Source organism: Notolepis coatsorum (genome assembly GCF_963971535.1).
Source record: "Notolepis coatsorum genome assembly, chromosome: 20".
Taxonomy (NCBI): domain Eukaryota; kingdom Metazoa; phylum Chordata; class Actinopteri; order Aulopiformes; family Paralepididae; genus Notolepis; species Notolepis coatsorum.
This window is the reverse complement of record NC_140184.1, coordinates 38,551,657-38,575,505: the sequence shown is the minus strand read 5'-3', so window position 1 is coordinate 38,575,505 and position 23,849 is coordinate 38,551,657. Positions and strand designations below refer to the sequence as shown.

The window sequence follows — 23,849 nt, the reverse complement described above, 5'->3', positions numbered from 1 at the left end:
ATAACACAACACAACATAACATACAGTAACATAACATAACATAACATTACAAAACGAAGGTTATCCTATAACCCTAGTTATATGAATATGGCGAGCGCTCTGCTCTATTGGAATGTTCCCCTATATCAAATATGATTTTGAAAAGCTTTCAGCAACCATGCACCACATCCATCCGGCCACGCCCACATCTGCTCATGAATATAAGTGAGGGGCATGGCCGTACTCCTGCTCTTTCCCCAGCATTTCAACGCAAAAAACGGAAGACCAATGGGGGTCCTCAGTGAGTCAGAGCAGAGCGCTCGCCATACTCATATAACTAGGGTTTTAGGATAACCTTTGTTATATTTCGTATGGCTTTACGCTCTGCTCTATTGGAACAAGAGCGGAGCAGAGCGGATAGCCCGACAAATGTACCTGCTGAGGTCCCCTACAACCATCAGAATACCGGGGAGGGTCCTGGCCCTCCCACCCTCCCTAGTGAGGGGTGGGAGGGGGACAGGACGCCTATATTCGAATACCAACGGAGTTGTGCGTTTTGCTAATCTGATTGGCCACTGACGTTTCTGGTCATGTGACATGTGCACCAATCGTGTGACGGCAAGTTCTTTCGACGGTTAAGCTTAGGCACTCTTTCGAAGTTGGTTAAGGTTAGAGTTTGTCTTAGAGCATGGCGATAGAACGCCAGCCCTGGTGGAGCTGCTCTGACACTCGCTGAGGAGGAGGCTCCGAAGCTCTCAGAGGAGGCTTCCCCCCACAATCTCGTGGTGTCAGCTGACGTACCGGGGAGACAACACTCCCGGAGGACTGCAAACTACACGGGCACGCCTAAAGGGGCTGACTGCAAGAACAGTATCCCGGCGGGAAGGGTGTTTGGTATGCCGTGCACGATGTCACAATCTCGTGGGGCCACGAACCTCGCGGAGTCGACTCCGCCAGTGAACCGACCTCACCATGAACCCTGACCCTGCCAATTTATTAATCCCGTGGGGTCGGGATTACAGAGAAAGAGTTTGACACAATTGGCAGATGTCATAAACATGCAGGGGCATACCCGCGGGGAGCCGGGGTCAAACCCGGGCTCTACCAGAGAGTTGACTCCGCTACCGGCACACCATCCCAACAGAAAAACGTTGCTCCCAAACCCATAAAAAAAAAATACTAAAACACAACTGCACATATACACAGGCTATACAATGCAGTTCAAGGTGTTACAGGCTCAAAAAAGGGTTAACCCAGGCCAACAGGTAACGAGGTCAAAGCCTGACCTGGGCCTGGAAGACCGGAACTACACAGAGATGCATAGAGGAGCTGACTGATAATGAGCAGACCCTCGACAGCCCCCTCCCATCCCCCGGTCGAGCAGGGAGGGAGAAGTGAAAAGAATGGAGTATACAACTCGTAGTGGAATTTATATGACACACAACATTCACGATATCAACCCCTGTGACGTTCGGCCCGCCCTGGCATCTTCCCACCGGAAAAGCTCAGGACCCTTCGGGGCAATCAGAGTGTATCTGCGACCCGGCGAGCAACGGGTTAAACTGATCCAGTCCGGCGCCACCAGGACGAGTACCGCGCCCTTGTCACGTCACCGGCCCTCTCCAGGAGAGGGGGTTAGGTACACGTGTCGATCAAAACATCACAAGGGGCGCCACCAAGACAGTCAGCACGCGAACGCACAGCTCCCGGTGGCCCACCCTCTTTCTCTCTCTTTCTAACGGGCGTGAAACCCCCCCGCCAATGTTTGATCTACCCCGGCATTTCCCCCCGGAGATGCATGCGAGTCTTCGAGTATAACCTATAGTGCACTGGCGCTCGGTAGAGATAAAAACCTCCTTCCCGGCCGACCGCATAAAAAAACTCAGTTTTTATGTTGTTGGACAAACCAGGGCGCGCCGGTCCCGAAGGTGGATTCAACCATTGAAAAGCACCCTGAGCCAGGGCTGATACCGGTCTCGTAAGACCAAACGCTGACTTATGAACAGCGTGTATGCTCGTGAAAAACCTGAGAACGGTGACGGCGAGTTTCTAACAAGAAAAAAGCCCCACAACGGCTCTACCCGGTGTCTGGGACGACAAGCAGGGAGCTGGTCCCGAAAGGCACAGACATGGGTTTCTACATAACGAGCCTGGAAATAAACCGCATCAATTCCGCTCTTTATGTGAGATGGGAAGATGTCGGCCTTACCCCAGAGAGACCTCAACGTGAGTGACACAATCGAAAAAGGGTTATTTAACAGAGTGGAAAATGGGCATAACAGCCCAATATACACAACCGTTAAAAGAAAGCAGAGCAGAAGGACCACAGCCTCGACTGCATCGCGTTACCTCTCATTTACAATGTCAGTAGCCTGCAGTGCAGGTCCTATAACTCACGGATACATCTCACGGCCAATAAGAAAATGCGAAGCCTGTGACGTATTCAATGGCCAGGGATCCCCCAGTTCCACCCACCGGTGTGGGCTAAACGGGGAATCCCCCGTCCTGCGACGAGCGAGGATATACACACGTCGAGAAGACTGACAGGACGAGCCCTGCTTCCAGCAAGAGAGAGGGGCGTTCGATTTTTGAACCACAACCCCCCGGTCCAAAGTCACTTTTGTAAAGGATAATCATACCCATGGGGGGATTATTCTCCACCCCTCATTAACTACCCCACATTTGATACAAAACAACAAGCAAATGCAGACAGAGACGCGTCCGCCAGCCATACGGCGTGTCATAAATGAAAACACATACAAGCGTATCCGCTTCACATTCGTACGCCAAGTACAGCCGTTAACCCAGTCTGTGTAAGAGACAGTTCTACGTACGGCTCTGAATCAACCACTTAAAGTGAAAAACACTGGTGGAATAAAGAGAGGGATTTACATGCCACATGTACAAGCTCTGCAAGCCAACAAATAGCAACACCAGTCGCGGATTTCAGAGGCTACGTTTATTAAAAAAACGTGTTTCACCACATGCAACGCACAACACTCTTTATACAAAGGAACACGTCGCCCATCAGTACTTTAGCTGCGGGCCTATTGCTTATTTCGCACCCTCACCCCAAAATACAGTGAACAATCACACTTTTTGTTACAACAAACAAACGTTGCCTCAAATGGGGGGGACCCTTAGTCCAACAAATTAATTGGGGGGGTAGGAGGGGAGAAATAACAGTGTTAATAAACATCCGGAGCCTCGCGTAAAAAACAAATGTATGACGCCTCTTTTTTGGAAGCACGAAGCTGCGCTTAATAGCCGCGAGTTGCGTTTTACAATGAAAAGACATCACAAACAAACACAGCAGCCAGCAACCGTGAGCACAGAAAATTGCCCTTGTTCAAAAGGCGTGTTTCCCGAAGCCCCACGTTCTCCGTGTCACCAGCGAAAGACTTGTCGAGTCATGCCATTTCACATTAACACATGAAAAAATACAGAGACTGATTGAAAAAGAGAGGGGCAATGCAAGCTAACATAAATAGCAATGTCAATTGCGAATTCAGAGTTTATGCCTGTTTTAAAAGGCGTGTTCTAAATGAATCCCAAACTTTCTCACACACAAAAGAACGCCACCTGTCAATTTGAGCTGTTATTCAACAGAAAAAACAACGGGCCCTCATGACTCATTTCATAAGCGAGCTACCTCAAAATACACAGTGAACAAACCCATGCACGTTAAAAACTTGTCACTCCTTTAGAGGGACCTTTCTCATTTTAACGTATAGTATTTCGAGGGCAGAACAGAGGGAGAGAGAGATGAAAAAACCTGCTGCTGCAGTGACAGTACCAGCACAGTGAAACACTAGTACAAGGTGCCATCGCCGGCCCTTACCTGAACACGGCCCAGTTCGACTACTGAGTGCGGTGTGCCGTGTGACCTGTCTACCGTCACAAATTCTGAAGAAAAGTCCAGCAGCGTCTCTCCCCATGATTACACCCGCGTCACTTCATGCAACATCTGTGATGTGCTGGTAAGAGATGCAGGGCCTCAGCATTTCCCGCAGAGACCGGGGGACTTGAACCCAGTGGTTTGCGCGTACCCTTCCTCCTACTGCCGACCACCTCACTCGCCGGTTGTCTGTCTGATGTTGACGCTGGAGCCGACGGCTTCTGAGCAGTACCACACTCATAGCGAACGCCGGAGGCTGGGAGAAGGAAAATGCTGGTGAAAACCACCCGACCACCAGTCACAGCTGCTCACCGAATGACGGGAGCAAGCAACGGCGGGGGCTTGCGCCGTAAGTCAACCCCGGAGGGGACACCTGGAGTCGGAGAACCTCTCACTGAAGAGGGGCGCTCAACAGCTCTGGCCCGCACCCAGCTCTGAGCGCCGCCGACGCCTACCCTCTTACCACAAAGTGGAGTCAGGGAACCTCTGTGGCTCAGAGAGGAGGTCGTGGTGATGTCCTCTTAACTTTTTATTTAAAGGCAAACAGAAAAAGACAGCAACATAAATGACTAACTAACTAACTAACTAAGTTCAACAGCTGAAGAAGGTGCACATCACGGACTTCCGTGTGTTGAAAGAAGGGAAGAGCAGGAGTACGGCCATGCCCCTCGCTTATATTCATGGGTGGATGTGGGCATGGCCGGATGGATGTGGTGCATGGTTGCTGAAAGCTTTTCAAAATCATATGTGACATAGGGGAACATTCCAATAGAGCAGAGCGTAAAGCCATACAAAATATAACATCACATCATGTACCATAATATGACAGCATAACATCAAATTACATAACATGACATTATATAACATCACATGCCATAACATCACATGACATAACATAACATGGCATAACACCGCATTGCATAACATGGCATAACATGACATAACATCAAATGACATAACATAACATAGCATCACATTACATAACGTAACATAACATCACATTGCATTACATAACGTAACCAAGCATAACATCACATTACAATACATGATGTAACATGGAATTACATTACATACTTTAACATAATATGTAGTGGACACTTTTAACTAGAGGTGGGCATAGATAATAAAAAAAAAAATCTATATTAATCTATCTGCAATCCTGGAGTTAATCTAGATTAATCTAGATTAAAATGGCTCAACATTTTGTCTGCCGAAGGCATTCAAAATATGTATTCTACCCAAATAATGACCAGAGGAGGAGATTTATCATCTCCTCTTCATCTGAGGAGTCCCTAGCTGTTCTATCTCCTTGTTCAACTGCATGAACATGTATCTTATTTTTGTAATTTCCAGTGTTTCTTTTAAAACCAGATTTATTTCTACATGTGGCCTTTTTTCCACAATTACGACAATCCATTTCTTTACACCAACATGTTGGTGCAAGATGTCCTGTTTTTCCACAACGAAAACACGGACCCTGGCCGCTTTGCCCGTCACTGACCTTGTGCACTCTTGTTGTTGCATGTAACTGCTGGGCTTCCATTGATGTCATTTCCATTGTTACACTGATATTGACAGCTCTCTCCAGTGTCAAATCACTCTCTGTCAGTAGTTTCTTCTGTGCACCTTCATTTCTTAATCCACACACAAGTCTGTCTCTCAATGTGTCTTTTAGTGAATCTCTAAATTCACAATGCTGCTGACTGGTTGCTCACACACAGACTGCTGCAGAAGCAGGTTTCTCAACTAATTCAGTGTAGCTCAAGCTCAGTGTAACAGTTACATTGCTCCACATTGTCATCAAACGGTCCAATATTTCCAATAACCCAAGCCATTTCTGTTATAAACACTCACGATAGTCCAGTCAATCCTTCATTTAGTGTGTCAAGTGGATTTCCTCTTCTTGTAGATGTTTCCAAGTGCCGCCGGGGCAACGTGAGCTAACATGCTAACTTGCTAAGCTAACGTTAATATGGTAAACAAAGGTTCCGACGGACTTCTTCTTTTTTGCATTGCGCAGATTCAGACGTCCTCATCGCCTAATTGTGTTATATCCTGAGGACTTCTTAACCTCACCTGTATAACAATGATTACCGGACCACTACTTTAGTTTGACACATTATTCCGACTACAGCTCAGGTACATCCTGTGCAATCACTTCCGGGTACCACAACGTCACGCTGGGAACTACGGCAAGTATTTAAGGACAATACATCACACTAATGTATGGCTCCCAGACCCAACTTTGAGAAATAGATTAACGGCAGCAATTGTTTTATTGCGCGATAAACGATCTGTGTTAACTTAGCCCGGTAATGGCGTTAACGCCCCGGCCTTACTTTTAACCAAAGCTCCTCACAGTACTATGAATGCCTGCATTTTCTTTGAGTGAGAATTAAACCCCTAACTACTTGGGTATGAATTAATGGCAATACTATGTCCATAGTAATATCACAAAAATGCAAGTTGCATTTGTTAACCCCTTAATCAAACAGCTGTTGCAGGATTCAAATATAAATATATGTCTATAAAGAAATGTATACTATTCGATGCTGACATTGGCATTTATAAATGTGTTAGTGAATCTCACCCTTCTCGCCTTGGACTACCCACATGTGAAAAATTTAACAGATTCTCATTTATGTGCAATTGTACAATGATTAGGACAAAACGTATAGTGAATTAGACCAGCATAATATATTAAATGCAGGGACAACATGGCCATCAAGGTATTGGGCAATATCAAGTTTCAAGTTTCAAGTTTCTTTATTAGTTGTCATACAGAAGTACATAATACTTTTATACAAAATGCTTCTTTCTGTTCCGCTCCAGAGACTGTGCTAGACAAAAATAGATAAGTATAAAATAAATATAGCAAGTATAAAATAGAAGTCAAGTACGTAGACAAAAGTGTTCAGTATATACATACAATGTACAATGCAGAGTAGAAGTAACTGAGTTACAATACAATATACTATACAGTGCAAAGCAGAAATGGGATGAGGTACAATTTAGGTATAATTTACAGTAAGGTGTAATGAGGTATGGGTTGTAGTGCAAATTATTTACCAATAAATATAAAGTGTGTTTAGGTGTTCTAAAGTGGGTAAAGTGGGTGCTGCAGTGAGTTGTTTGTTTAAAGTGAGTGTGTGCGTGCATGTGGATGTGTGTGCTGTGATTGCATTTGATGGTTGTTACATAGTGTTATTGTTCATTGAGCATCCTGATGGCCTGGGGATAGAAGCTTCTTCTGAGTCTCTCTGTGCTTGCCATGATACTCCGGTATTGCTTGCCTGACCGCAGCAGTTCAAAGAGGCAGTTGTTTGGGTGGCTGGAGTCTTTGATAATTCTCTTAGTCAGGGATAAATTAAATATCTGGCTAAAATATATATTTTTTTGCATTATGTGTAACGAACTCTTTTTAAATTGTCAAATACAACTAACTAACTAACTAACTAACTAACAAACTAACTAACTAACTAACTAACTAACTAACTAACTAACTAACTAACTAACTAACTAACTAACTAACTCTGCTAAGCTAGCCAAGGACCGAACCAAATTTGTAGGACCAAATATCACCAATGTTGTTTGAAATTTTGATAATTTATCTAATGTTACTATATAATGAGTGCAGAGCCCACATGTATCTTCTTTCGTATGCTTTTTCATTTAATTCGTTTTATCAGTTTGTGTTTTTGACCAACAGAAATATATGTGGTGAAGACCCCCCCCCCCCCTATCTCTCTCTGTGAGAATACGTGTTTAAATTACAAAGGAATAGTGAAATAGGAAGCCAGAGCATGTGTGTGTTCATTTGGTAAGGAATCACATTTTACTCAGCGATTTTGAAACCTTTCAGCAGAGTGCAGACTTACAGTACTCTGCTTGACAGAGCCAAATGGAGATGATTTATCATTGTAGAGGTTCAAGCCAAGCACATAGAAGCTGTGCAGTTAATGATGCAGTCTGAGCAGCCCTTGGTTTTGCTCAATTGACCTATCGAGGGAAGCAACCACTATGATTGGAGGATGAAGAAAAGAGGGGACAGGGTTTGAGATTGGTATATTCATTGAAAGAAGCTGAGGAACAATGAGAAGTGGATGGTGTTGTTTGGATAAGTATGTGTTTTTGACCAACAGTGACAAAATACTTGTTGAAAAGTTGACCGTACAATGTACACATTATGATTGCTTCTTTATTAAACATCATTGCTGGACTATTTCTGATTTCTATTTTAAATATTCTAGAGTATAGACGTTCATTTTCTTATTGTGTCAGAGTGCAGTGTATTAGATACCTATCTAACGTATATTCATTAGAATATGATGGGCAAGGCGGTCAGGTGGCATAGCGGAGATTGCGCTCGTCACCAATGCAAGAGGCTGCGGTCTCGACTCCCGGAGTCAGCATTGCCTTGGCTTGGGCTGATCACTATACTAACTCGTTTGGCTGGGTTAGAGGGAGGGAAGCCGTGGGTGGGAAACTGGCGTTGTGGACAGCGACGCCTACAGGTCAGGTCTGGGCGCTTGCTCAGCGGAGGCAGGACTTGAGGAAGGCAGCGTGACCTCCCACGTGTCAGGTGAGAAGAGAGCCACTGGCTGTCGCTGCACGTGTCGGAGGAAACGTGCGGATACTTCAGGGTTCCCTTGTACCGACCAGTAGGAGAACATGCGCACAACAACCAGGTAGGGGAGGGGGGGGGGGGGGAATTGGCACAACGACTAAATTGGGATGGGGAGAAAACAGAGAAAAATCGGAGAAAGAGAAATAAAAAATAATAATAATAATATGATAGGCAATGAATCTATCCAAATTAACATAATAGATTTTGTGCCTAAGCTTATTACTTAGCAAGAAAGCTATCACCTGTTGGTAATTCCAAATGTTTATTGGAAATGTTAACATTTGAAAATCTTCAGACCAGAACGAACAGAACAACCACATGCTGATAGTGTAGGCATTTGCGTACGCCTATAGAGTAGGTAGGTTACGTAGGTACATAGTAATAGGCTAGATTATTCTAGCCTATTACTCAAAAAGAAAATTATAATATTATAATATTGTAATTTAATTATAAAAAATAATAAATTGGGATTATAAAGGAGGGTTGACAGCCCTACTGCAGTCACATTTTCACATGGATGTCAAGATGCCGCCACATATTTGTATTTGTGTATATGCCACATCATCACGTGTTTGTCCCAATACATAGGCTTATATCTATGATTAAATGTCATCTGTTTACACAGACAAGCTGGTAAATTGTCTCCCTAAAATACTTCACTAGTTTCGCTGCTTCCCTAGATTGTCTGATTAATGTTGTGTTTAATGTTGATGGGGGTCATTTGGTCCTCAGACTCCCTGAAGTATCAGGTTGAGTGAAGTACAGCCTCCTGTGTGCAGTATCAATCAATAGCCCATCACCAGTCCATGACAGCTCTGACATGTCTTCCAACCAACAACCATAATTCAAGGCAGGGTCTTTGCTCAGTATTGCCTACCATGCATTGAAGAGCTGCAATAATATTTTTTTATGAATTCATGTTTTGAGTCCCACATTCGCCAAGTGTGATTAGGCCCCACATCATGGGTAAAGCAGACAGGTGATTAATTGCAAATAATTGTACACCGTGATTTGATTGCTCTCTGATCTGTTTACTTCAAAATGAGAAATATTTATTAATCTGATCTCAGGAACATTTGGGGAATCGCGCTACCAGCCCTAATATGTCTTAAATGGGCAGAAATCTGGAATTCGGGAATGAGACCCAATCTCTCCAGTGGAAGAAGCTGGGATATCTGATCTTGAAACATCTCAAAAGTGGGCGAAGAGTCATTTTTCCAAAACAGGAGAATACATTTCTTGGCAAAGTATGTTATAATAATCAGCAATCTATATTTGTTTGGATCCATCTGGATCTCAGGTAATTCATTTAGTAAGTAGGCACATGGAGACAAGTCAAATTCCGTTTCCAATACAGATTTTGTAAATTAATGAATACAATTCCAGAATCGTTTTAGTTTTTCACAGTGCCAAAACATGTGTAGAAATGTCCCTTTGTTAGTTTTACATCTAGGACAGTTTAATTATCTCTAGAAATTGTATGCATTTGTATTGGAGTTAGATACAATTTATGGATACATTTAAAATTAGCTTCTTTGATTTTGTTACTTGTAAATGGAAAGTGTATTCTATCACAAATATTTAGCCAGGTATTTTCATCAAATTTCATGGTTAGGTCTGTCTCCCAAATCCTCAACAAAGGCAAAAAAGATGAGTGACATTCTTTGGAGAAGATGTCATATAATTCACGAATTTTACCTTTAATTGTGGTGGTCGTCGATGACATTAGTATTTCTTCTATTTCATGTAATTCTAGTCTTAGTTTGTTTTCTCTTCTAAGTGTATGTATAATGTTTCGCATTTGTAAATATTTAAAGAAATCAGTATTTGGCATGGCATATCCTGTTCTTAAATCCATAAATGATTTTATCTGCATATTTGTGTGAAACAGGTCTTTGAATTGACTTATCCCCAACTGAGCCCATTTGAGTATATTAATTGATGTTAGATGTTTATCTATATCAGGATTGTGATAGATAGGAGAGTAGGAGGTACAATTGGTGTTACCAAGTTTTTTTTAGAAGTCCTTCCAGGCACATAGTTTGTTAAAAACAGTGAAACGATTACCTATGTTTCTTATCTTTTTAAATTGTTTTATAAACATGAGAGAGTCCAATGGTAACGGATCAACAAATTTAGCTTCTAGCTGAAACCACTGTGAGTCCCGTCTTCCCAACGACCATGACAGTACATTTCTTAATTGGGCTGACCGAAAATAAGATTGGAGATTGGGGAGACCGAGACCTCCCATGGATTCCGGCTTCATAAGTGTCAATAACTTTATCCTAGGCATTTTGTTGCACCAAATACATTTTGAGATGGGTCTATTCATAGATTTGAAAAATTCTGTAGATAAGTAACATGGTAACATTTGAAAAGGAAATTTAGTCTTGGAAGGACGTTCATTCTTATTACATTTATTCTTCCAAGCAGAGATAATGGGAGCGTGGACCATTTACACAAATCAGTTTTTATCTTTTCTATAAGAGGACAATACTGCCCTGTCAAGGCAGACCGCAGTAACTTCCAAACAGTGAAACTGAGAAAAATGGCTTTAAAGTTTTTTGACTTGCCATCCAAAATGTGTTATAGGTAGATGGATGATAGTACCCAGATTTAACATGTATTAATGAAGCAATCTTTAGGCATACAAAAATATGACGTAATTATTTTAATTAACCCCAAAAAAGCAGATACTGCACTCTGCTGCATGATTTCCATAAATAATTATACAGGTAATGTACAGGCAAAGTGCAGTAACTTCAAATACAATGTTGTTTTCCCTCCAGCTTTCATAACTTAACCTAGCCATTTTATTTGGATCATCATCATTCCAATATATTCAGGTGTTAAATTTAATTTTCAAAATGGCTAGGTTAAGTTATGAAAGCTGGAGGGAAAACAACATTGTATTTGAAGTTACTGCACTTTGCCTGTACATTACCTGTACAATTATTTAAGGAAATCGTGCAGCAGAGTGCAGTATCTGCTTTTTTGGGGTTAATTAAAATAATTATGTCATATTTTTGTATGCCTAAAGATTACTTCATTAATACATGTTAAATCTGGGTACTATCATCTATCTACCTATAACACATTTTGGATGGCAAGTCAAAAAACATTAAAGCCATTTTTCACTGTTTGGAAGTTACTGCGGTCTGCCTGGGTTTTGAGTGTGATTTTGTAATTACTGCAGTTTTTAAAACCCCATATCTCCAAAACTGAGCGACATTAACATCTGAAACTTGGTCACAAGATAAAACATTTATTGACAAGGTCAATTTCACTCATTTTTTACTTTTGTCGAGTTACTGCGGTTAGCCTTGACAGGGCCGAATAGTTGTCCCTGTACAAGTTCTCTAGTTGCGGTGTAATGTTTATTCCCAAATATTTAAACGCTTCTGCTCACAAAACTTAGGTTGCCCGGAGTGCAATCTCGTCCCATGAGCAACGCATCGCTGCTCTTCGGGAGACCAATTAAAAGGATATGTTTTATACATCGTTTCTGTTGGGGTCATGTGCAGGAGACAAGCATTTGATTTATTGAAGTTTAATTTATATCCAGAGTATTTTCCAAATTGCTCTATTTCGTTATATAAGTGTGATAAGGACTGTTCTGGGTCTTTTATGTATAAAATAATGTCATCTGCGTATAAGGATATTTTATGTTCCTCATTATTCATTTTCAGTCCTTTAATGTTAATATTGTCTTGTACACATGACGCCAATAATTCAATCACCATCGCGAAGAGTGAACTTGACAGTGGGCATCCTTGTCTTGTCCCTCTCGTTAGTGGAAAACTGTCAGAGGAAGCTCCATTGGTAATGACAGCTGCTTTAGGATTTTTATAGATTGCTTTAATCCAAGCGATACAATTCTGTCCCATATTAAGCTTGTCAAGTATAGAAAAAAGAAAGTTCCATTCAACCCTATCGAAGGCCTTCTCTGCGTCCAGCGATAGGAGCAGAGAAGGGCTCCGACTGGTGGACAAATGATTTATTACATTCAAAAGTCTCCTTATATTGTCAGCAGAATATCTCCCTTTTATGAAACCTGATTGGTCTGGATTAATCAATTTAGGCAAAATATCGTTTTGATCTGATGGCCAGATTATGGAGCACACTGCAAGCCATGACGATGTGGCAAACCTTTTCAGGCCGGTACTGCAGTGTGCCCCCTGTGCCAGACAGGCAGAGCCATCGACCCTTCAGCAGGCAAATTGCAACTCCACTGTGACTCTTGTGCGCGAGTGTGCCTGGTGTAGATGCACTCCTGTTGGGGTTGATCAGAGGATTCATCAGCTATGGCTTCAGTAGATAGCCCCGATCCCCTGCATTTAAGTGATATTTTAATTACAGATATCCCAGTAATAACATTACAATTTAATAAAATAAAATTTGGAAATGACTTATCAGCCAAATGCAACGATAAACCATGATGCATTCGTTCGGAAAAACCTATTCCAAATGCTATTTATAGGGTTTGACAATAATTACACTAATATCGCTATTTCATACCGAACACGTCAGTGTTGAAACTAATGCACAAAAGCTTATTTTCGTGTGCAGTTTTCTTATTCTACCGCTTGGCGCCATGTACGCACGGTCTGAGCTGTGTGTAGATATACGCACAATCTCAAACACACGACACGTTCAATTTGATAAGTCCCACACTTTGCTTAGAAATTATCGTACGCACGGTTTACGCACATATCTGTGCGTACTCGCACCATTGATAAATGAGGGCCCTGGCCTCTACAGGGGTCTAAGTGTTGGATGTCAGCAGAGCATGTGGTAACAAGAGTGCTTCTCACTTCCTTCTTCTTTGGCAGGGAGGAGATGAAGTCCCTTCAGGCGGCCCTGCAAAAGCAGCTGGATGAGGCGACTGAGAGAGCAGAGAAGCAGCAGGCCACGGTGAGCCAGAAACAACCTGACCGTCAACATCCGGTCTTCGCTAACCAGCCTTGTCACCTGTCACCCAGGGCCCTCCCTGATCCATGCTCATTACCCAGCAGTCAACTATCCAGGCTACTTGCCTCACCACTTAATAAACACTCTGAAGGAAGGGCTTTGTGTCACCCACCCCCTCCCATGATATAAAGCAAGAGGGCAGAATATAAAAGTGTGCTTTAAATGATAAAGGCTCTTAGAAATAATGAATCTCCCAAAAGCCCTTAAAACTACATTGGGCAAAGGCATAGTGACCAAATTATATGAATAATTTCAATGGAAGCCTCTGTAAAAACATGATTGATGGTTGGTTGATTGATTGCTTATTTTATTTTCGTGTCACACCAAAAATACAGTTGCAGTGGTCAAATATTCCGTTCTATTTTATTGTATTACAAAATTGCAGAATGTTATACAGCTCGGTCTTAAACTAAATATTCTACCTTCTCTCCCAAGCTTGGCAAATAAAATATTCAACAAAAACAGTTCCCTTCCTGAAGCACAACTCAAGTGTTTCATAATCATCAAGCTCAAAGAAATCCACACAAGATGCTATGTATAAGATACACATAACATAAGATACACATACAGTATGGTTATATATTTCTTAATAGAATAGACGCGTACTATATTATGTATTTTCAGAATGGCAGAATGATCTTGCTATCTAGGTAGCTACAGTTTATTGGTTGCCAAAGACAGGACAGTGATGGCTACAGTAGAAGGTACAAGTAGAAGATTACAGCAAGCTGCTTCTGAGCGCCCAAGAAGAAGCTCTGCACGTGGTGTGCTGTGGACTCTCTAATCATAAATGACACCACACATTCTGTATGCAATTCATTGCCGCTCATTCTTCCCCCTGGCTCTGAAAGACCTTTTCCACCAGTGGACTGTCAATCTACTGCTAATGAAGTTACATTCACACAGGTGTTCTTGACGATCCAGTATCTGGTAACTTTGATAACAAACAGAATTACCATACAAATAAAGCTAGGTAAGGACATTTCAAATATAGCCTTCAAACAAAGCTGTTTAAAGTACTGTACATTACAATATAGTACATTGTGAGAAAATTAAATAAATGTTTGTATTACAATGTAACCTTTTATTTAACCTCCTCCACCCGTGCTGTCCATCGGCGGACCGCAAATGACATCACGTCATAAATCAATCTCTCCAGACTGTATCTTTTTATTTTTCAAACGGATTCAAGTATAAACATCATAACCATGTCACAACAGCATTTATAATGTATATTATCATCAATACATTAGTTTACCAATAGGTTAAAGTGTTATTAGATAGATTTTCGTTTTGGTGTTATTTAGTTCGCGAAAGTTGCCATTTTGGAACACCGACATCTTTCGATGAGTGTTGGAATTTTTACGAACAACACTTCCCAAGGGCCTCTATGGGTTTCAAGCACATTACTTCTGTATGCATTTTTTAAATATCTCTTATTATTCGGGATAATAAACCACACAACTTAACGTTATTGACATATATTGAAGCACAGTTAGTTTATCTTCCCTATTTTTAGCATGTAGCAACAATTAGATTTGAAATTAGTTTCAAAATGGTGCCACCCTGATAAAAATAAAAAAGTTACTGTACATACAGTATATTTCATTATCTGTTCTTATGCACGCCTGGTGATACTAAATCCAAATTGAACTCAGGCATTTGAAAGATAATATATGTATATATATAAATGTGCGAATTGGCTATAATAAGGTAATTTATAAGCCTGCTATTCTATATTCTATAATAATATTTCAAATAGCATTGGTCTGGATGGGATAATTCAGTACTGTATCTACAAAACCTTCTGTTTAATCATCTTCCCTTTATTAATTTCATTAGAATATTTGTCTCAAGAGGGTACTGCACGAGATCATTCGCAGTTTTTCATGTCTGGTATTTTTTTGCATGGTGTTATTCACTGTCAAAGATGCAAAGAAAAATTGTTTCATCACAATTTAAGCAAGCCTAGTAATAGACACAATATTTCTGACACTGGGAATACATTCACTGAGGTCCATAGATGTCCCTAGATACCAAGAATATGCAAATTGACCTTGTAGAAGTGGAGCAACACACACACACACACACACACACACACACACACACACACACACACACACACACACACACACACACACACACACACACACACACACACACACACACACACACACACAATTAGCCTCTTTTACCACTGCTGCATGTATTATATGCTTCAGGCACAGTCCAACTTTTCTATAAACACACACTGATTTAGGTAAATGTAGCTAATACAGGGAGCAGCCTTGTCCCTGTAAGCAGGGCCGCCTGGGAGAAATATATATATATATATATATTTTTTTTTTATACAGTCAACATATTCGTAAATAATAGCGCTGCCCGAGGCTGGGCATGATACAGTCAACATATAGCAAGAGAGAGAGCGAGAGAGAGCTCCCGTTCTACAGTCAATATACAGTGTACAGAGAGAGAGACACATTGGAAAGAAATTGAAATGATATTTGGCCCTAAACAGAGAGTACACAGTGGCAGAATACCTGAGCACTGTGACTGAAGATCCTTGACTAGGTACAGACTCAGCGAGCACAGCCTAGCCATCGAGAAAGGCCGCCATAGGCAGACTGTGTGTGTTAGAAAGAGAGAGAGAGAGAGAGAGAGAGAGAGAGAGAGAGAGAGAGAGAGAGAGAGAGAGAGCATGTGTGTTTGTCGTGTGTGTGTGTTAGAGAGAGAGCATGTATGAGAGAGATAAGCAAAGATGACCCCCTAAAGGATATTCAACTTTTAATGAAAGAACAAAACAGAAGGAAAAGATAACTTCACAAAGGCAACATGAATATACATAGATCCAAAAGGACAAAGATCAACACTTAAATCCAAAGAGAAGAGGGTCTATACCAGAGAAAACAAAGCAGCAAGGAGCCAATGGCCGACAGCTAAAGGCTAGCCAGGTAGGCTACTGACACCAGGCCACACACAGCTTTGGCCAACGGCCCAACGCTACCCAAGCTACACAAACGACCAAGACAATGAATTCACACACAGCACATGTCGTATCTCCAAATGTTGTGAAGTAACATATCGCTGCTGTCGGGACAAAACCTCATAACTCCAAAAACCCAACTTTTCAGCAGATGAAAAAAACTAACACAGATTTGAGGGTGAATAGAGTTAGGAGGTTTAGACAGATGATCGGTTTAATGCTTTCCCATTGTTTAAACTTTGTAAAACCCACACACACATATGGAGGATGATCTACGGAGTTGATTTATATAATAAAAAAAATAATAAAAAAATGGAGTTATGAGGTTTTGTCCCGACAGCAGCGATATGTTTTGCCTGGAAAAAAACATCGTTATTAACAAAACATTCAGGAGGGGAAGGAAGGAAGAGTGGGGTAATGTCATGACATTTTCATTAATCTTACCTGCACCAAGGAACGCAGTGCGAAAGGCTGCAACACAGGTCTCCACGTTGACGAAAGGCCTCTCGCTGGCGGGACAAAAATAAGCTATGGCCAGAGCCTTGTCATGGTGTCAAAGATGATGTCGTAGTCAGAGTGCCAGAACCCCCTGCTATTCTCACGGCTAATGTCAATGGTCGTAGCACAAGCTAACAGCTAACTCAAGGCTAACTGATAGCATCAAAATAACGTTCCCAGCCGAGCGCAGCCGGCAGCTAACGTCGTAGCTAAACAGCTAACTGGCTAACAGTTAGCTCAACCCGGCTATCGCTAACCATTAGCTAACGCAGAAGCAAGCTATGCGGCTACCACTGAAAAACTGTACAATGTGATAAAAGCAATACAGGTGCTGACACCAGGCCACACACCGTTAGCTACTAGTAGTACTACAACAGCTAGTCGGCCAGTTTAGCTCCAGAGAGAGAGAGAGAGAGAGAGAGAGAGAGAGAGAGAGAGAGAGAGAGAGAGAGAGAGAGAGAGAGAGATGTCCACGGCGGGAATAGAATAGAGTTAATAGAATAGGTTAAAAACTCACCAAACGTCCAAGAGGATGGAGACAACCGCGTGGAGTTGACGAAGTTCATCTGCCAAACGACCATCCTCTTCATCTTGGCTGCATGCGCTGTCTCTAGGTTAGCTAACGCTAGTTAGCCTTTAGCTAAGCTAGCTACTAACCGACATCATCATGGCTATATCCCGACTGCACCATGACAAGGCTCCGGCCATTTGTCCCGCCAGCGAGAGGCCTTTCGTCAACGTTCCTTGGTGACCGACCGACTGATAATGACCGACCTCTTCGTCTTGGCTGGCATAACTAAGCATAATAGTCAAAAGCTGCACGCGCGAAATAGTCAAACGCAGCTGACGCGCGCCGGCGTACTACACATGATGTAAGTAACCACTCCCTTCGTTGAAACCAATAGTATGTCTGCTGCAGAGCCCCAGAGCTCCAATAGTGAGTATGTCTGCAGACCCAGGAACAAGTCAGACACATTCTACAAACGTGTCTAATGTGAAATATATAAGCATATAAGCAAAACTAGATTTTAGGTCTGTGATGAAAAAGGGCCTCGCGGGAAGGGGGGCCTCGCAAAAAAAATAATAATAAAAAAAAAAAAAAAAAAAAAAAAAATTGCGAGGCCCCCCTTCCCGCGAGGCCCTGTGCGACCGCACTGCTCGCACACCCCCTGAGGCGGCCCTGCCTGTAAGGGCTTGTGTCCATAGCGGAAGTTTTTTTCAAGGAGGACCGCTTTGAAAAAAAGAAAAAAAAAGCTCAGAGCGTTTTCCTGGGTCTCGCGACTGCCGCGGCTCCGCCCCTTCCTCGATGTTGATTACCTTGATGAGCGCGCTCCTTTCCAAAAGTTGAACTAGTTTCAACTTAATGCGCTGGGAGCGCTCTGCCCAAAAACGCTGCCGCCGAGAGCTCATAAACGCAAGGTGCGGCGCTGGGAAGAGGAGCGCGCATGTCGCGCCTGTAGTATAGAAATTAATGACAGGAAGGAGCTGACAACTCATAAAACGTCCGCTATGGACACAAGCCCTAAGAGTACTTTAAACACAGTCTGTATTTATTCCACTGTGCCATGCTTGAGTCTCTGGACCAACTGTGCCTCTGTGTCAAACACCCCCTTGTTCCCCCATCAAACTCAGTATCAGCAAATCAACAGGAGGCCTAATTAGCAACACAGACACCTGGCCATGGAATGCTGTTGAAATGTTCAATATCGCTGCTGTCGGGACAAAACCTCATAACTCCATTTTTTTAATATTTTTTTTATTATATAAATCAACTCCGTAGATCATCCTCCATATGTGTGTGTGTGGGTTTTACAAAGTTTAAACAATGGGAAAGAATTAAACCGATCATCTGTCTAAACCTCCTAACTCTATTCACCCTCAAATCTGTGTTCGTTTTTTTCATCTGCTGAAAAGTTGGGTTTTTGGAGTTATGAGGTTTTGTCCCGACAGCAGCGATATGCTAATCGATCAATATGCTAATCAAAAAAGCATACCCTTTTGAAAGTCCAAGCCTCTCATCCATGTCTCAAGGCTTAGGGCTAACTGGGATATTAAAATTAACATTCATGTAGCCACCCTGACCGCGCTGTGAGAGAAATGGAGGTACAACAACCCTGTGGTCTTCTGGTTTGGGTTTAACATTGATGTACTTATATGTTGTTCATCCTGCCCTTGGGGGGAAGGACGACGGGATGGGTCAAGTGCAGAGACTCAATCGCATCGGCGACCCAACTAATTGCATATGTGTGTGTTTCTATTGTGTGTGTGCCGCCCATCGCATGTGTGTCTGCCTGCATGCCGAATAAAGAATTATCCAAAGTCCAGTTATTATTATTATCCCCTCACAGAAAGGCAGGTTTATTTATATTTATATATGTATTATTCCTTTTTATTTATTTTTTTGTCTGAAGGAACCTCCACCACAAGTCAAGCAGACTCAGGAACAGCTTCTTTCCCATAGTTGTCATCTCCCTGAACTTTGTGCCACGATGACAGCCCCCCCCCCCTTGAACTCTACTTTGCCAGTTGTTCCTAATACATTTTCTGCCTACTCCACTTTCTAGGATTCAAATGACTTGGCGGGCCAACCCCGACCCCCTCACCCCTCCCTCATTCAGAATGCAGACATATGCTATGTGAGAAAAACGATTTATTTTGAACAGCTTGTCATTTCAGTTGCATGAAATTCCTTTCAGTTGCATGAAATGCAAATCCAAATGTAACATTCAATGACCATTTTAGTTTTTTTGTTATTTGAAGGAGCATTAAATTTGCGCAATTATAGCCTACATCTGGAAAAACTTTAACGCAGGCCTTAACTTTCATGAAATAAAAAAATGTATTGTCCATGGCACAGAAGTGTTAAGTTTCACCCGAGACATCACCAGCCTGGGAATCGCATGGAGAGACCTTCCTCTTCCCCTGTAGTACATTTCAGTCACTTCTAACCCTGTCAAGCAGGGTACCCAATTAAACATCCTAAACCGCCCGATTCTCCTCTGGCTTGTGTTCTGCTCTTGAGTTCAAAACTAGACGCCACCCTACCAAGAAGCGCAAAAACAGGCAACCGAATGGAAACTAGATATGCAGGACCGCTTCGAACGTAACAATTAGCATACAGATGCAGCACTGAAAAATCGAACCTCTGCTGCTCATCTGCTGCTGCTCCACCACTCCATGGGCCAAACTGATTGTGTGACTCCTATTGTTCTGGACCGGGCTAGATTTCACACCTCCACTGCCTCCCACTGGGGAGACTTTTTCATCTTACATTTTTATTCGTCCTAAGCGCCCCAGCTCCATCCGATTCCTTCGCTTTTTTCACTGTTTACTTATCATGCATTGCAACACTAATATATGGGCAGTACCCCAAGTCAGACTGCCCATATAAAAATGATCTTGGGGGTCTGAGGGCAGTAGCCCCCGACCCCCTCCCTGGGGGAGCATTTAAGTTAAGTACCTTCCCTTTGTTCACTTTTGGGAGCCAGCCACCAGCCCCCAAAATATAACACCTGAGTGCTAGTTCTATAGTGGCAGAGGAGCAGCAGACCAGCAGTAGAAGTGGTTTGAATTTTCAGTGCTGCATATGTACATTTCAAACACCTTTGAAAACGTCAAAGCAAGTCTACCAACCAAAATGCTCAAATGCGATTTTTCGAAAGTTCGGCTGATATGTTGTGGTGAGGCAGATGCACTGATGGAGGTATTTCCTGTTTCATAATAAAAGTTATCTGAACTACGAATTTCATAATAAAAGCGGTAGCTATTGTCATAGGTCATTGTACATATTATTTTTTAAAGTTCTTTCATGTTTGATTAATAGAACTTTCCTGGGCCAAATAAAAATGCCTCACGGGTCTGATGTGGCTTGGGAACCCGTGCCCTAGGCTCTGTTACCCATACTGTACAACCGTTGAACTCTGTTGCCTATACTCAATTTATACCTACCTACCTACCTACCTACCTACCTTAGTGCTGTATATACTGGATATATTAATTTATATTTAGAGCATATTTGTTTTCCCTAGTAGGCTATATATACCGTATATTAGGGGTGTAACAGTATGTGTATTCGTCCCGCGAATTTACGGTACGGCCATCACGGTGCGGTACGCGCGCCATACGGCGAATACGCCTCAGCGCAAACACACCGTCACAGTCGGGATACAGACTGTGACGAGCGAGCGAGAGAGAGGGTGAGAGAGAGAGACAGAGAGGGAGAGAGAGAGAGAAAGAGAGAGAGAGAGAGAGAGAGGGAGAGGGAGAGGGACAGAGACAGAGAGGGATAGAGGGACACGGAGCACCCCACACACACACAGTCGGGAGCGCGCGCAAACCGCTCCGCATCCCTCCCTCTCCGACTTCAGTTCAGAGCGGCGAAAGTGCACGAGAAAGGCACATTTACATTGGAACAGCTGCAGGGTCGTTTTCTTGTTCGCTCAATAACGTTAACCAAATGAAACCAATGGAAAGAAACACACACGCGTCGCCGACACACACACACACACGCGCGCGCCAACAAACACATCAACATTCTCCCCCGCCGGACTCACAGGCGCACAATCAAATAAAAAAAAGAAACATACTTTTCCGGAAAGATCATCTGAGCTCCACTGTTGTTAAATCCAAATAATCCTCTGCCATTGTTGTAAGTAACATGTCATCTGGGCCCTGTTTCTTGTACCTGGATAACTGAGTTAGCCGGATAACTTTAGCTGGATAACTGGGTTAGCCGGACTTTCCGGTTTCATGTACGTGGATTTTCCAAATCACCATGACAACATATCCAAAAGTTTGAGCCTGGTCGAAAGCAGAGTTCAAGTTCAAGTTAGCCTGAACTATCGCCACGCCCCCGCAAAGAAGTGACAGCCCGTTTCCTGAAACTATTCCCACAGTCTACGATCTGCATTATACCATTCTGAATTACGTTTTTGTGCTCCATTCTTCCAGAGGGGGCTTTTGAAATGTAAAATAGACCCAAAATGCTGATATTAAATTCACTTTGTCCTAAATAATGCACGTTATATATACCGTGGCGACGGTGGCGCTCGCTCGTGCGATGTACACATGATGTGGTTATTTTAATTGTAACTGGGATTAAGATGTCTGATGAGATGCGCTGTTTGACGGATTTGAGAAATTGAATGAGCCGTTGACGTCACATTAATGAATGAGGATAAAGAGATAAACTTCATTCAAAACAAAGGATATTCTAAACACGGGTCTCTCGTTCATTAATGTATAAACAATGAATTTAACCCATCTGGCCCAGTGGCCCAGCGGTAGTGCTCAAGCCTGCCAATCCAGCGACCGGGGTTCAAATCCCGGTGTTTCCAATATGATTTTTTTGAATATAATATTAATGATTATACGCCAAAGTAGCCTGGTTTTAAGTTAAAATATTATAAATCTACATGCATTGAGGATGTCATTCTTTATATAGCTCTCAACGTGCACCAAATTGAATTATTCCTATATTGCAAAAAGAAGGAAAAGACTAGGGTCTTGAACCCCGGTCGTCCGTGTGAAAGTCAAAAGAACAACCCGTTAGACCACATTGGAGATAAGTTAAAGATTGACTATACATCAATCAATGGGTAAGAGAGCCGTATCGTAATTCTGTATAACAGTTAACTAATAATTTTCGCTAGCAAGATCTCATTTGATTATTCAATCCAGCAGGCAAGTTTAAAGAAATATAATCTGATTGATTGAGGTAATGAGGGACTTAGAATTAGCCTATAGATAACGCATTTAACTTGTCGGCGAGGCGATTGAGCCGTATTGCAATCTGTCAATAAAGTCTTAAATCAATTAATCAATCAATGCCGTTGAGAATCAGGATCTCTGCCATCGATACGTGCTGGCTTTTCACCTAAAACGGCCGCGCGCATTTAGCCTGACTCGCAAGTCTGGCTTGAGTTAACGAGACTGAATCCACCTTTGTGAAACAGGAAAATCCCGGCTTCGAACATCGGGTTAACTGAAGCTGGATAATGGACATCTTGATCGACTTAGTTGAACCACGTACATGAAACAGGGCCCTGTTCTCTAGTCTTCAGTCTCGTCGTGAAGTTAATTCTCTCTGGAAGTGAAACTGAAACTTAAGGATGAGCAAGGATAAGTTGTTAACACAATCAGGGTGCGATCCAGGAGGGGAGCTCGGTGAGCCATGGCTCCCTTAGATCAGACATCAGCTCACCTGAATACATGATTTGTGAATCTTTGGGGGGTCTCTAAATTACTGAAAATAAATGCTATTTTGATGTATAAATGATTTCCGCACAAATTCACCGTAATAGACAATAGGTTGCGGGCGGCACTGCAGATATACCCTACTCGTAATACGCATGGAACATGCATGCTATTCTTGCGTTCACCATTCGGAGCGTGGCGGCGCTGCACTGCAGTCTGCACTCTGCAGGCACAAATAGACACATCCAGGATAATGTCGAAAGTTTTTCTAACCAATTTTGATTTTACAAAGAAGACGAAGCAACTTGCTGCGGGGACTACTTCTGTGACATGCAGATTTTGAGAATTGGGCAGACCATCAGGACAGGACAGGTCGGTGGCGATAATGTTGCATTTTTTTACTACTGGAGATGAGGAGTGACTTTTAATAAAACTGCAAGAAAAACAAATGTAATTCTCTCCGCGGCAGTGAGCTGGAGTCTCTCTCTCTCTCTCTCTCTCCGCGGCAGTGCAGTGAGCTGGACTCTCTCTCTCTCTCTCTTTCTCTCTCTCTCTCGCGGGCGTCTCTCTCTCTCTCTTTCCGCGGGCGTCTCTCTCTCTCTCGCGGGCGTCTCTCTCTCTCTCCCCCCCCCCCTCTCTCTCTCTCTCTCTCTTTCTCTCTCTATCTCGCGGGCGTCTCTCTCTCTCTCTTTCCGCGG

General features: G+C 42.6%; 1 protein-coding gene across 1 annotated transcript in view; it reads left to right on the top strand.

Annotated features, from left to right (window-relative positions):
- The window catches only part of luzp2 (leucine zipper protein 2), a gene marked incomplete at both ends in the record, with an annotated part of 652,643 nt that overhangs the window by 322,598 nt on the left and 306,196 nt on the right, over positions 1-23,849 (top strand). Inside the window, one exon of the mRNA XM_084337104.1 lies at positions 13,337-13,418. Within this exon, the coding sequence (XP_084193230.1) occupies positions 13,337-13,418 (82 nt within the window). The remainder of the gene's footprint in view (positions 1-13,336; positions 13,419-23,849) is intronic.